The sequence below is a fragment of the Tachyglossus aculeatus genome, chromosome 3, assembly GCF_015852505.1.
Source record: "Tachyglossus aculeatus isolate mTacAcu1 chromosome 3, mTacAcu1.pri, whole genome shotgun sequence".
NCBI classification, from domain to species: domain Eukaryota; kingdom Metazoa; phylum Chordata; class Mammalia; order Monotremata; family Tachyglossidae; genus Tachyglossus; species Tachyglossus aculeatus.
This window is the reverse complement of record NC_052068.1, coordinates 71105361-71120478: the sequence shown is the minus strand read 5'-3', so window position 1 is coordinate 71120478 and position 15118 is coordinate 71105361. Positions and strand designations below refer to the sequence as shown.

Genomic DNA, 15118 nt, shown 5'->3' with positions numbered 1-15118 from the left:
AGGAGTTAACTTTTAAAATTTGCTTTGAACCTTGAGCTGTTGTACTTCTCTATTTTGAGTCGGCCAGGTATTCCCCGCTCCCAACTGAGGGTTCCAGGACAAGGACAAACATGACAAAAATCTACTAAAACCGGACTGGACCAGGGAGCAAGGGGGAAAGGGGCTTAAGGAAGATCTCTGAGGTGGGTGTGGCAATTGGGGTCCTCCACATTAGTCTGGGGATAGCTGGCTCCAGGAAAAAGGGCCACCGTCAAGACCCCTCTTCCATTTCAACCTTCCCAAGTTCTCAGAGCACCTTACTCTAAGGGGCTCAGGGACCACAAGCCTAGAGTTCCCAGTTTATTGACCAGGACGCTGTATTTCAACCAATCATCCCCACCCCTTGGGTGGGGAAATGATGGGAAAAATTATCCAGCAACTCAGTTACCTGTCAAGCTACTAGGACAGTTTGGAAGTCTGTGAACTAAGACGAACGGCACATTTTCCAGGGGCTCCTATGCCTTTCCTCTCCCGCCAGATTTAAAAGAGCAAAGGTTGACCAAAACAGCTGCCCCGGAGGCCCAGGTAACTTACGGCTTTCTGCAGGGAATCGATGAGGTTCTGGAGGTCGATATCGTCTCGGTAAGATTTGATGTTGATCTCAAAGAATTCCTTAAACCTATCCCTCACCCAGTCCTGGAACAAGAAAGCCAGCACCGCCACTGCCAGCTCCAAGAAAAATATCAACACGATGGCTCCACAAAACTGCAAAAAAGGCAAAGAGAAGAGAGAAAATAACCAGAAGTGCAGTGATAAAAGTGGAGTGCCCCACAGGGGCTCACCCGTACATCAGTCAGACATATAGGGATATCATTTTCAAAGTTTGTTCTCCTGGGGTCAAATCCTGACAGAGCAGTAAGGTCAAGTAAATGAAATGCTTTTGCAGAGCACAACCTCCCAGGTGGTGAACTATTTTCTTGATCAAAGTTCTGCGACTGGCACTGCCATCCATACCTGGATACACAGATGCACACGCACCCCCCCCCCCCCCACCCCCTTCCCACATTAAGGAGTTCTGGGGGAGTAAGGAAGAAGTTCTACCATCATCCCATATCCGCCTCTCCCTCACTAAGGTCACTCTGATGCAGGAATGGAGAGGGCCCAGCTGAAGACCAACCAAGGACTTGGAGTGTCTTCCCCTTCCTTCTGTGCTCTATCCCCAAACACTGATACTTTTCCTTTGTTTCCAAATGAGTAATGAAGCCTGCTCTCACACTGGCTCTTCAGTAAGCCCTCTCTGCCTCCCTCCGCCCTCGCTCTTCCTTCCCGTCACCCCCAGAGTTACTTACAAACTTCAGAAGACAGATGTTCTCCCTCAGGGCCCCGACGCAGCCGGCGAAGCCTAAAGTGAACATCACCACCCCGACTATCAGGACGAGCACGACCGGGTCCACGCCATGGAGACGGGTCACTTTGGTCAGGTCGGATAGCACCCCCTGAAAGTGGAGGAGAATCGACAAGGTGGGACCGACGGTCCGGGAGAATGAGGCTGGAATAAAACACACTGACTGGAATTAAGCGATATAAGCTCTAAATTGAAGTCAAAGGATGGCAGTTATAAAAACCTCTACTGAGTAGTGGTGGAGAACCATGTGTTTCACATAAAGTACTTGGGGCAAATAGGGAAAAGCTCAATCATGGAAGTCACGAACAGCTGGGAACCAGATACAAATCCCTGACAAGCTAGGAGTGTGAGTTTCTCTCATAGGCAAATGCTGCCATTTCCTCTGATAAGCAACTGAGATGGTTCCTGTGAAAAGCATATCAGGACAGAAACAGAAAGCACTCCATGAACAGTAGAAATGTCTACCCTAGGGCTAAATCAAATGACCCAGTCCTGAAACAAGAAGGCCAGCACCACCACTGCCAGCTCCAAGAAAAATATCAAAACAATGGCCGCACAAAACTGAGACCCATGTGTTTCACAGAAAGTACTTGGGGTAAATAGGGAAAAGCTTAATCATGGAAGTCAGGAACCAGTTGGGAACCAGATACAAATCCCTGACAAGCTAGGAGTGCGAGTTTCTCTCATAGGCAAATGCTGCCATTTCCTCTGATAAGCAACTGAGATGGTTCCTGTGAAAAGCATATCAGGACAGAAACAGAAAGCACTCCATGAACAGTAGAAATGTATACCCTGGGGCTAAATCAAATGACCCAGTCATTTGATTTGATAAGCATTCTATCGGCTTATCATCATCAATCGTATTTATTGAGCGCTTACTACGTGCAGAGCACTGTACTAAGCGCTTGGGAAGTACAAATTGGCAACATATAGAGACAGTCCCTACCCAACAGTGGGCTCTCACCTCTATGATTTCCTACCACAATCCAGCTGACACACTTGACGCCTTTAAATCAAATGACATTAATTCCTAGCAAAACTGGAATGAGACTTGATTCATTGATGGTCAACTCTTACGAACAGCCGATCCGGGCAATGAAAGAATTCTCTTTTTGACTCCACCATTACAACCTTTAGGTCATTATTCTCTTGGGCACTGATGAACAGCACGATCCCTGGAACGAATGCATTCTCTCTCTGACAGCACCATTACAACTTTCGGATCATTATTCTCTTGGGAACTGGTGAGAACTCAAGAGGGGAGAAGGGAGGTAAATTTGGGGGAAGAGGACCCTGGCCAACCCAACGCCTCTTCTTCAGGATGGCTTGAACCAATCCAGCCAAGTTTATTATTTAGAACGAAAGAAAATCTGTTGGGCAGGAGAGAGGGGGATTTACAGAGCTACGATAGTGGGACCGCTCCAGAGGTAAAATGGACAAATTTTACTGTGTGCTGAGTATTGTACTAACCATCAGACTGGGGATGGAAAGGGGATTCTTGGTCACTGGATTATTCAGCAGCCAAGGACCCTGCCCTTTCAGAACCAGGATGGTTCTGTTGTTACAGGAGGTCATGGGTTCTAATTCTGCCTCCGCCACTTGTCTGCAGTGTGACCTTGAGCAAGTCACTTCACTTCTCTGTGCCTCAGTTACCTCATCTGCAAAATGGGGATTGAGAATGTGAGCCCCACACAGGATGGGGACTGAGTCCAACCTGATTTGCTTGTATTCACTCCAGCACTTAAGACAGTGCCTGGTGAATAGTAAGCACTTAACAAATACGGTCATTTTTGCTTTGTTTTTTAGTGGCAATAGTACTGATAGAAGCAGCATTTCTTAAGCACCCCCTTGGCGTGATTCACCGTCCTGGACACTTGGGAAGCACAGAATTCATTCATTCATTCAATTGTATTTATTGCGCGCTTACTGTGTGCAGAGCACTGTACTAAGCGCTTGGGAAGTACAAGTTGGCAACATATAGAGACGGTCCCTACGCAACAGTGGACTCACAGTCTAGAAATAATAGAATAATAAAGTCACATGTTCCCTACCCACAAGGAATGTACCCTTTCGGAGCTTGCACCATCGGCCCCACCCTGGAAGCCACACTCCCTCCCCGCCCCATCCCAGCCTGAGGTCTGGACAGCAGGGTCGGCTCACAGAGACCACATATGGAGCATCAGTGCTCTTGCCTAATAATGAGTGGGACAAACAGATGCACAAACCCGTAACCTTGGCATTACCCCCAACTCATCTTTCTCATTCAACACACACATTCAAACTGTCACTTCAACCTTCACAACATCACTAACATCCACCCTTTCCTCGCCATCCAAACTGCTACCATGTTAATCCGAGCACCTATCCTATCCCACCGTGATTACTGTATCGGCCTTTTTGCTGATTTCCCTGCCTCCTGTCTCTCCCGACTCCAGTTCATACTTCATTCTGCTGCCCGGATCATTTTTTTCTACAAAACCATTCAGACCATGTTTCCCCACTCCTTAAGAACCTCCAGTGGTTGTCCATCCACCTCTGCATTAAACAAAAATGCCTTATCATTGGCTTTAAAGCATTCTATCGGCTTATCCCCTCCTACCTCACCTCTATGATTTCCTACCACAATCCAGCTGACACACTTGACACCTTTCAAGCCAACCTATGCACTGTACCTCAGTCTCATCTATCTCGCGACCAACCCCTCACCCACATCCTGCTTCTGGCCTGGAACTCCCTTCCCCTTCATCTCCAACAGACGATCACCCTCTCCACCTCTAAAGTCTTATTAAACTCACATCTCATCCAAGGGGCCTTCCCCAACTAAGACCTCATTTCCTGTCCTCCCACTCCCTTCTGGGACATCCTTGCACTTGGATTTGCATCCTTTATTCACCCCACCCCCAGCACTTATATACATATTTATAAATTATAATTTATTTACTTATTATTTATTATCTCCCCCTCTAGATTGTAATTCCGTTGTGGGCAAGGAATGTCTCTACCAACTCTGTTTATCTTTCCAAGCACTTAGTTTTGTATTCTGTTCACAGTTAGTGCTCAATAATACCACTGATGATAAACCACAATTTATCTGTATTAATGGCTGGCTCCCCCTCTAGACTGTAAACTCCTAGAGGGCATGGAATGTGTCTACTAACTCTATTATATTGTACTCTCCCAAGCTCTTAGTACGGAGCTTTACACACAGTAAGCACTCAAGAAATATCACTGATTGATTGATTAGCAGATGAGGCCATGATGCAGTTGCAGGTCTTCAGTGTCTCCAAGCCTAAACTCAACCAAAATTTCATTCATTCAAAGGTATCTATTCATTCATTCAACAGTACTTATTGAGCGCTTACTGTGTGCAGAGCACTGTATTAAGCACTTGGGAAGTATAAGTCAAGCACTACTATGAGCAGAACATTATACTAAACTCTTAGAAGAGTACAATAAAACAAAATTGGCAGACATGATCCCTGCCCTCAATGAGCTTCATTCATTCATTCACTCAATCGTATTTATTGAGCACTTACTGTATGCAGAGCACTCTACTAAGCGCTTGGAAAGTGCAATTCAGCAATAGAGAGAGATAATCCCTGCCCACACCAGGCTTACAGTCCAGAAGGGAAGACAGACAATATAATTTATAATATATAATTTAAAGATATGCACAAAAGTGCTGTAGGGCTGAGGGTGAGGTGAATATCAAATGCCCAAAGATCACAGATTCAAGTGCACAGACCATGCAAAATCACACCGCAAAGGCAGCAGTGCCGCTCTTGGGAAATACGAGCCGACCACCACCAGATGTGGCTAAAAACCCAGGGCTTTATCCAGCCTTCCCTGACATCCTGGCTAACGTTATGAGCTACCAACCGCTTCAACGCTGAGCTGAACTGGATCGTCTCAAAGAGGTTAGCCACAGAGAAACAACACATTCTCACTAGATCTCCAAAACTTGCGAAAGCAAATGCTCCTTCCTCCCATAACTCCTCCCAAACCGTCATCTGATCTATTAGATAGCCGACTGGAGACTTTTGGAGACTTCAGAATCGGGTCATCTAAGGGTTGGGGGGCTATTTTATTTGCTTGGGGGGGTGGGCGGGGAAGGTTGCCATGAATCACATCCTGAAAAAGGGCAAGGCACAAGTGGCAGAAGAATCTCTCCTGAAGCTCTGGATCCTGGACCCGTCTGCACACCAACTCTGAAATCTTACCTGGATTCTCCCCGCCCAGAGGAGAAAGACTCACCTCATTCATTCCATCGTATTTATTGAATGCTTACTGTGTGAGCACTGTATTAAGTGCGTGGAAAGTACAATTCGCCAACAGGTAGAGATAATCCCTACCCAACAATGGGCTCACAGTCTAGAAGATGAAAACTGGCACAAACATCAACTGCCCCATCCTTGCTCAACTCTTCACTTCTGAGTTCCACTGGACTGCAAGCTCCTTGAGGGCAGGGATCATGCCTCCTAATTCTATTGAATTATACTCTCCCACGTTCTGCACACATTAAATCCCATCGATTCATGGTTCTGGTGAACAACTCATCCTATGCTCACCTACGCAATTCAGAGTCCATTCCCCATTCCCTGATCATCGTCCATCACCCACCACTGTAAATAAATCAATCAATCGTATTTATTGAGCGCTTACTGTGTGCACAGCACTGTATTAAGCACTTGGGAAGTACAAGTTGGCACCATATAGAGACAGTCCCTACCCAACAGTGGGCTCACAGTCTAAAAAGGCACCGAACCCAGCCGTCTTCCCCGTTCTCAATGAAGATCAGTGGAGCATCCCATGGGAACCAACACATGGGCTTCGGGCTCGAGACTCGCAGACCAAGGGAGTGCAAAGGAGGAACTAATTAAAGAAACGGTGGCCTGAGCACCTCCCGCAAATTGGTCAGCAGGAATTCATTCCTTCATTTGAACATATTTATTGAGCGCTTACTGTGTGCAGTGCACTGTACTAAGCACTTTGGGAGAGTACAGTGTAACACTGCGGGTAGCACAGAGAGCACATTACACATCATATGTGAACTTCTTTTTATGCCTTTGCACCCAAAGTAATTGGAATATCAGCCTGGCTGAGTGGAAAGAGCCTGGGTGTCAGAGGCCCTGGGTTCTAATCCTGCCTCTGCTACTTGGTTGCTCTGTGACCTTGAGCGAGACACTTCACTTCTCTGCCTCAGTTACTTCCTCAGTAAAATGGGGATTAACATTGTGAGTCCTATGTGGGACGGGAACTGTGTCTCCAACCTGATTATATATTTACCCCAGTGCAGAGTATCTATCATTAAAAAAAACAAACAACCTTAGTTTCGGTACTTTACAGGCACAGCACAAAGATTGGGGATATTCCCCAAGTGCTTTAAAGATCTTTACACTATATAATAATAATAATAATGATAGCATTTATTAAGCGCTTACTATGTGCAAGGCACTGTTCTAAGCGCTAGGGAGGTTACAAGGTGATCAGGTTGTCCCACGGGGGGGCTCACAGTCTTCATCCCCATTTTACAGATGAGGGAACTGAGGCCCAGAGAAGTGAAGTGTCTTGCCCAAAGTCACACAGCTGACAAGTGGCGGAGCTGGGATTTGAACCCATGACCTCTGACTCCAAAGCCTTACTCTGCACTTACAACAGAGCTCTGCACATAGTAAGCACTCAGTAAATACGACTGATTGATTCCCTTCCAACTCCCATTAAAAACTACTTGTAAGAGTTTCCACTCATCCCTCACCGGGCTCTTACCTTTTCACTCCATGCCCAGAGTCCAACCCCAAGAAATGCAACTCCAGCTAACTGGAAAGAAGAGAAGACAAATGAATCAGGGATGAAGGGAGGTCAACCAGAAACCTTCTCAATGCAATAAATGGACTAAATCAACAAGTCGGCGGCAGGAATTCTCCAAATAAACCCTCCAGTCGTGTGTGTGAATGCACGTGTGCATGGTGCGTGTCTGTTGCTGGGTGTCTGGTGGTGAAAAAACTGAGGAAGAAATGGGTTTGAAAGGATTTCCCCCAAGGGCGGTGGGATGATGATGATAATAATAATAATAATAATAATAATAATAATAATAATAATAATAATAGCATTTGTTAAGTGCTTATTATGTGAGCGCTGGGGGAGATACAAGGTAATCAGGTTGTCCCACATGGGGCTCACAGTCTTAATCCCCATTTTACAGATGAGGTGACCGAGGCCCAGAGGAATGATGTGACTTGCCCAAAGTCACAGAGCTGACAAGTGGCAGAGCCGGGATTAGAACCCATGACCTCTGACTCCCATGCCCCCGGCTTCATCCCCGGAGCCACGCTACTTCTCTGCGATGTGCTGCTGCCCCTGCTCCTGAGGGCCCGGGCTGGCTCTAAAGGACAGTGGTAAAGGGGAAACATTTCCAGAGACAGCAAGGGCCACGGGCGGACCAAAACACCGGCCACCCGCATGCCTTCCGAACATCTGAGACCGTGGGATCCAGGACGCGGCGGAGGCTGCTATGCCGGGGCAGTGGGAATCCCGCCACTCCAGCCGCCACTTGGCTCCAAGTTTCCACAGCTTCCCTTCTCTGTCCAGGCTTTGATCCCAGCGACCCCTCCGTGGCCCAGTCCACGCACTCTGTCTCCATTGCCTCACGCAGCAGTTGAGCCCGGTGGGGCGGATGGTGAAGGGGGAGGTGGCAGCAGGAAGCAGCAGCTGGGCCTCGGAGGTGAAGAGGAGGAGCAGGGGAACCCAGAGCCCAGCAAGGAGCGGTACCATCATAGCATCAACCACTCCTCTGGCCCCTACCCACCACCTGCCCCCCCAGCCAAGCAAGCCTCGGCTGGCTCCCCCAACTCCCCAACCGAGCCCCGACAGAGGGTGCCCAGATGCTCAGTCCATCCCGAGCCCGTCCGGCTGCTTCTCCCAAGGAGAACCAGAAGCGGAACCCGCAGATCATCGACCAGTGATTTGGATGCGGCGGGACCCAGGGGACTGAGGAAAAAACCCACCATGATTGTCCGTCAATATATTAAAGCCTCAGACCCACCAGGGCTCTTGCTTTCATGCTAGACGTGACCCTCTGGGCATCCCTGATTAAAAGGGAAGAGAGGACTGCCCCAGCGCCTGTCTACACCACCTTAGGAGGAAGACAGTCACAGTGCCAACGCACACATCCCTGTGTCTGCTGCACGGGGAGTGGAGCGAAGCAGACAGCAGCAGCCCCTTCTCCCCGAGTCAGCCCAGGCCAGCTCTCCCCTTTAGCCGCTCACAGCACTGAAGCTGTATCCGACAATCCCAAGCATTGATGTCAAGGACAACTCAGGAACACGGCTTCCACTTTTTAATCCACCCTTCTAATATAGCCACAGGTGTCCCTTCTCCTGCTCCCGCTATTTGGAAATCATTTGTGTCTTTCTCACTCATTCGTTCAATATTTACTGACCGCTTACTGGGTGAAGACCACCGTACTAAGGACTTGGGAGAGTACGGTACAACAATAAACAGATACATTCCCTGTCCACAACAAGCTTACAGTCTAGCGGAGGAGTCAGACATTAATATAAAGAAACTACAGATATGAATATAAGTGCTGTGCCCTTTCTCCAGGGCAAGCTCCTTGAGGGCAGGGCCAAGGCTTCATTTTTAGGGTACTCTACCCCAAGCACTAGGTGCAGTGCTCGGCGCACATTAGAGGCTTGATGAATATTTTCGGCTGGCTGGTCCCAGCTGCCACTAGCTAGCGGTCCACCCACTGAATGAACACCTGTGCTCTGCCACTTTTGATCTGTGACTCTGTGCCGCATTACGCTTTCGGTTTGCAGCCCTCCAGTCTCCGGGGTTTCGCCAGCCCCGGTATAAAAGACACTTCATAGAGTCGTATGTGAGGCCCCGGGTCGAAGCTTGCCCTCCTCAATGATCAACAGGTGGGTGATTTTAAGAAGAAACAAGAAAACCAGGCTTCTGCATCAACAGCCTACCTCTCGGGGCTCCCCAGTCTAAGGGCGGGCCGGTTCGAAGGCCTGCAAGATGAACTGAGGATGCAGGACGAGGCCTCGGACCTCAGCCCAGCCCCATCAGAAACTGATGTGCGTTCTCTAGTGTGTCCACTTTCTGCATCAGCTCTAGGGGGGCAATGGTAGCTGCATTCAGGTTTCCAACCCGGGGGCCCTTCGAAGAGTTCTCGGGGCAGGACGGCCTTCATTCATTCATTCAATTATATTTATTGAGCACTAACTGTGTGCAAAGCACTGTACTAAGTGCTTGGGAAGTACAAGTCAGCAACATATAGAGACGGTCCCTACCCAACAACGGGCTCACAGTCTAGAAGGGGGAGACAGACGACAAACTGTTGGGTAAGGACTGTCTCTATATGTTGCCAACTTGTACTTCCCAAGCGCTCTGCACACAGTAAGCTCTCAATAAATACGACTGATTGACTGATTGATGTAGACGGGTATCAAAATCATCAGAACAAATATAATTAAGGCTGTATGCATATCATTAATAAAATAAATAGTAAATATGTACAAGTAAAATAAATAGAGGAATAAATCTGTACAAATATATACAAATGATGTGGGGAGGGGAAGGAGGTAGGGCGCGGAGGATGGGGAGGAGGAGAGGAAAAAGGGGACTCAGTCTGGGAAGGCTTCCTGGAGGAGGTGAGCTCTCAGTGAGGCTTTGAAGGGAGGAAGAGAGCTAGCTCGGCGGATGTGTGGAGGGAGGGCATTCTAGGCCAGGGGGTCGACGGCGGGACAGGCGAGAACGACGTACAGTGAGGAAGTTAGTGGCAGAGGAGCAGAGGGTGCGGGCTGGGCTGTAGAAGGAGAAGGGAGGTGAGGTAGGAGGGGGCGAGGTAATGGACAGCCTTGAAGCTGAGAATGAGGAGTTTTTGCTTGATTCGTAGGTTGACAGGCAGCCGTCACGTTATGGCAGTGGCAGCCTGGCCCTGCTTAACCCGAGGGAGAATAGAAATCCTTCCATAGCCCATGGTGGCAGGAGCGTTTTCTATTCTCACCTGCTCGGGATGTTGTTACTTTTCTTCACCCAGGCACTGGCTGGGATCTGCCCAGTATTTCTGGGTGGGTGAGAAGGAAGACCCTCCAGGTGAAACCTTCGGGCCACGGGGATTCGCTTCCAAAAAGTTGAAAACTGCTATGCAGAAATACTATGCTTAACTTAAAATACATTCTGCCCAAAAGAACAATCCTCCGCTTTCATTCCACACTAATGAAAAACCAAAATTCCACTGAAAGCAATACCAACACCCAGGAAAAGCAATATGCACTAGAGATAATGTCAGCAACAGCTATGGACATGATATATGGAGGCGAGGTGTGTGCGTGGGGAGAAGAGATGGAAGAGAGAGAAGGAGAGAGGGGGTTGGGTAGGGAAGAGGAGGGCGGAAAAGGGGAAGAGTGAAAGAGAAGACGCAATCTTCAGTACAGCAGGGAACCGTGCACAGATTCCCACAGAGGCAGGAAGAGAGGGGAAGCCAGGCTATTAGGCAACCCCAACCCCACCCCAGGTTTTCATCACATAGGGCCATCCCAGGTCACGACCCTGTGTGCTTCCAGCAAAGCACTGCCCGGGGGCTGGAATGTGCAGAGTGTGCAGTGTAAGGCAGTGGTAGTGGGAAGGCCAAAAGAGGAGGTATTAGAAAGTGGGAGGTCTGTTATGACAGTTAGACTCTGGCCAGCCTGCCAGAGTGATCAGAAACCTGAAAACTGCTCCTTCCCATGGGCTTTAAAGAACTCAATCGACTCTCCCTCCTCTTATCCGACCTCACTGATTTCCTACTGCAATCCAGCCCCCACACTCACTCCTCTAATGCCAATTTAGCCCCTGTACACTGATCTTGCCTATCTCGCCACCACCCCCTTGCCCACGTCCTCCTTCTGGCCTGGAACACCCCCTTCGCACCTGACGGCCCACCACTCACCCCACCTTCAAAGCCTTACTAAAACTACATGTCCTCCAGTGAGCCATCCCCAACTAAACCCTGGTTTCCCCTACTCCCTCTTCCTTCTGTGTCAGCCTCGCACTTGGATCTGTGCTCTTCAAGCACTTAGAATTCACCCCATCCTCAGCCTAACTGCACTTATGTAAATAGCTGTGATTTATATTGATGCCTGTCTCCCCCTCTACACTATTATTAAGCTCCTCGTGAGCAGAGGACGTGACACACACCTCCGCTGTACTCTCCCAAGAGCTTAACATACAGTACTCTGCACACAGTCAATGCTCAATAAATACAACTCAATGACTGATTTCTCCCTTGTCCGCAACTTACTGTGGCCTAGTGGAGCCCTGTCACAGACCTCAGCTTCTCCCGTAGTCCACCCAGCCAACGCAGTGCCTGACAACACTAACACCGCCACGACAGTCACCATCCACCTGACACGTACCCAGACGGTCACGCCGTGCACAGGCTGAATGAGCAACTGTATGTTCATGCCCAGCTCGCCCTTTTCAAACGCAACCAATTACTAATAAATTCTTTGTAGCCTTATTAGTAATCTGGTACAAGTGCCGTCCTGGTACCAAACAACCAAGCTATGTAAAATTTGGGGGCATGTCAGGGAACGTTTGCCGACATAGCCCTGATTCTATAAGCCCCGTCTGAGAGTGCATCCAATTGTTGCCAGAAAACCAATTCCTTTCCTGCTCCCTGCTCCGTTGGAGCTGTGCTGTTCTGACCGGTTCCCTCCCTTTCCACGCTCCTGAGTCACTCCCTTCACCGCTCCCTTAGTTTCTAACCAAAACCAACTACGCTGCTGGAGCCTTTTATTCATTCATTCAAGCTTATTTATTCAGCGCTTACTGTGTGCAGAGCACTGTACTAAGCGCTTGGGAAAGAACAATACTACAAAAAACAGTGACACTCCCTGCCCACAATGAGCTCACATTCTAGGTCAGGGAGACAAACATCAATATAGATAAATAAAATTACAGATCTAGCCATAAATGCTGTGGGGCTGGGGGAGGGTGGGGAGAGCGAATGGAGCAAGTCATGGTGACGCAGAAGAGAGTGGGAGATGAGGAAAAGTCTGGGAAAGCCTCTTGAAGGAGATCTGCCTTCAATAAGGCTTTGAAGCGGGGAAGAGTCATTGTCTGTCAGATTTGAGGAGGGAGGGCGTTCCAGGCCAGAGGCAGGACATGGGCCAGGGGTCGGTGAGGAGACAGGAGAGATGGAGGCACAGTGAGAAGGTTAGCACCAGAAGTGCAAAGCCGCACTAAGGCAGAGATTCTCACATCTTTCCCGGCACCGGTGGTCTGCAGTAGCAACCAGGAAGATCACCATGGAGCCAGGGAGTGGTCAGTCACACAGAATAGGATGGGAGGGAGGGGAATAGAGGAGGAGAGGGAGGTGTGTGGGGATGTCGGTGACCTGGGACTGGAGCTCCCAGAAGCCAGGCAGGGACCCAAGGAGGTGGCTGGGCATTGGGGAATAGGGATCAGAGCTAGATGGAGAGTAGCAAGACACTTCAACTGCACAGGGTGGCCTCCCTGTCCCACGAGGGAGGGAAGGACGCAGAAGTGGGACCAGGTCCTCCATCTCATTTGTCCTTTCCTGGGCCCTGGGACTCTCGTGTTCCCTCTCTGCTCCCTCCTCCCTTTGACTCTCTGTTCCTTTCTGTCTATTACTCTCTCTGTCTTTATCAATCTCTCTCTGTCTTTGTCTTCCTGTCTCTGCCTCTCTTTGTCTCTCTCTTTGTCTTTCTCTGCCTCCGTCTTTATCTTTGCTGCTTTCCCCCCCTTTTAGACTGTGAGCCCACTGTTGGGTAGGGACTGTCTCTATATGTTGCTAACTTGTACTTCCCAAGCGCTCAGTACAGTGCTCTGCACACAGTAAGCGCTCAATAAATACGATTGATTGATTGATTGACCAGGCCTCTGGCCACTAGGAGGGGACTCCTGGTTGCATTTTCCTTCCCCTCTCTTGCTGGCAGCTGCTGTAGTGCACGGTGTGAGGGGTGCTGCACACCTCGTTTATTTACAAAACAATACATCCTGGGATGGTGGTGGGGAGAGCTGGGGAAGCAGGGATCAAGGCAGAAGACTGGGGTCAAATCAACCAATCAATGGTATTTCCTGAGCACCTACTGCATTCAGGGCACTGTACTACACACTTGGGAGAATCCAAAACTATAGAGCTGGTAGACTCGATCCCTGCCCACAAGGAGCTTACGGCCTAGAGGGGAGACAGCCACTGAAATAAATTACAGCTGGAGGAAATAATACTGTGTTAGGATATGCACATAAGTGCTGTGGGGTACCAAAGTGATGTAAGAGGTTAGAAAAGTCCCTAGAAAAAATGAAGGGTGGGGGTATGGTTTAGGGAGGAGTGGGAAGTGGGAACTGTAACCTCGTTGTGGGCAGGGAAGGTGTCTGTTTTATTGTTATATTGTACTCTCCCAAGTGCTTAGTACAGTACTCTGCACACAGAAAGAGCAATAAATATGACTGACTTACTGACTGACAGACTTCTATCTGCAAAGCCTGGTCATGCTGTGGGTGGTTCTGGAACAAACTGCTCACAAATCAATGGAGAAACATATGGCTCACTACATAGCCGTGTTTTTTGAGAAATATATCACTACTGTACCAACGGGTATACCTAAACATTATTATTTCATAGAATAAAAAGAAATGAAATTCATGAAGAGGATTAAAATTAGATTGCAAACTCTCCCTAGCGGTCCAGTACAGTCCTTTGAACTCAAAGGGCACTCAGTAAATGCTACTGGTTGGCCTGCAATAGGGGAAACAGCATAGCCTTCTGGAAAGAACACGGGCCTGGGAACCTGAGGATCTGGGTTTTAATTATGATGATGATGATGATGGCATTTATTAAGCGCTTAATATGTGCAAAGCACTGTTCTAAGCGCTGGGGAGGTTACAAGGTGATCAGATTGTCCCACAGGGGGCTCACAGTCTTAATCCCCATTTTACAGATGAGGTAACTGAGGCACAGAGAAGTTAAGTGACTTGCCCGAAGTCACACAGCGGACAATTGGCGGAGCTGGGATTTGAACCCATGACCTCTGACTCCAAAGCCCGGGCTCTTTCCACTGAGCCACGCTGCTTCTCAGCCGGCCACTTGCCTGCTGGGTGCCCTTGGGCAAGTTACTTGGTTTCTCAGTGCCTCACTTACCTCAAATAGTGAAATGGGGATTAAAATCCTCCCCTGTCCAACTCAGACTTTGTCCAAAGAAAGTATCTTGTATCGATCCCAGCACTTAGTACAGTGCCTGGCCTTAGTACAGATAGCCCTTGACAAGTACCATTAAAAAAAATTCTTGTTAATGGATGGGCTTTCTGAAGAGGCAGGTTTTTTGCTACCTTTTCTCTGAGGGAGGCTTTCACCCCATCACTCACCAAGGTCTCCAACAACCTCCTCTTTGCAATGTCTAACGGCCTCTATTCTGTCCTCACCCTCCTTGTCCTCTTGACTGTCTATGACACCTCTGACCGCTATCTTCTCCTGGAAACACTACCCAACTGGTTTTGTTGACATGGTAGTAACCTGAATCTCAATCAGTGATGTTTATGGAGTGCTTACTATGTGCAAAGCACTGTACTACGCGCTTGGAAGAGTACAATTCAAGAGAGTTGGTAGACAGGAACCCCATCCCCAAGGAGCTTACAAACTAGAGGGGGAGATGGACATTAAAATAAATTACAGAGAGAGGAAATTCCCTACTAAATTTACTCTTCTTCTCAGCTTTCACATTC

The 15118-nt window shown here is 48.6% G+C and overlaps 1 protein-coding gene across 1 annotated transcript in view; it reads right to left on the bottom strand.

Moving 5' to 3' along the window:
• The window catches only part of TSPAN14 (tetraspanin 14), a 75311-nt gene that overhangs the window by 12536 nt on the left and 47657 nt on the right, over positions 1-15118 (bottom strand). Inside the window, exons 3-5 of the mRNA XM_038744084.1 lie at positions 7151-7201; positions 1329-1475; positions 574-744 (exon numbers count right to left, since the gene is read on the bottom strand). Of these exons, the coding sequence (XP_038600012.1) occupies positions 574-744; positions 1329-1475; positions 7151-7201 (369 nt within the window). The remainder of the gene's footprint in view (positions 1-573; positions 745-1328; positions 1476-7150; positions 7202-15118) is intronic.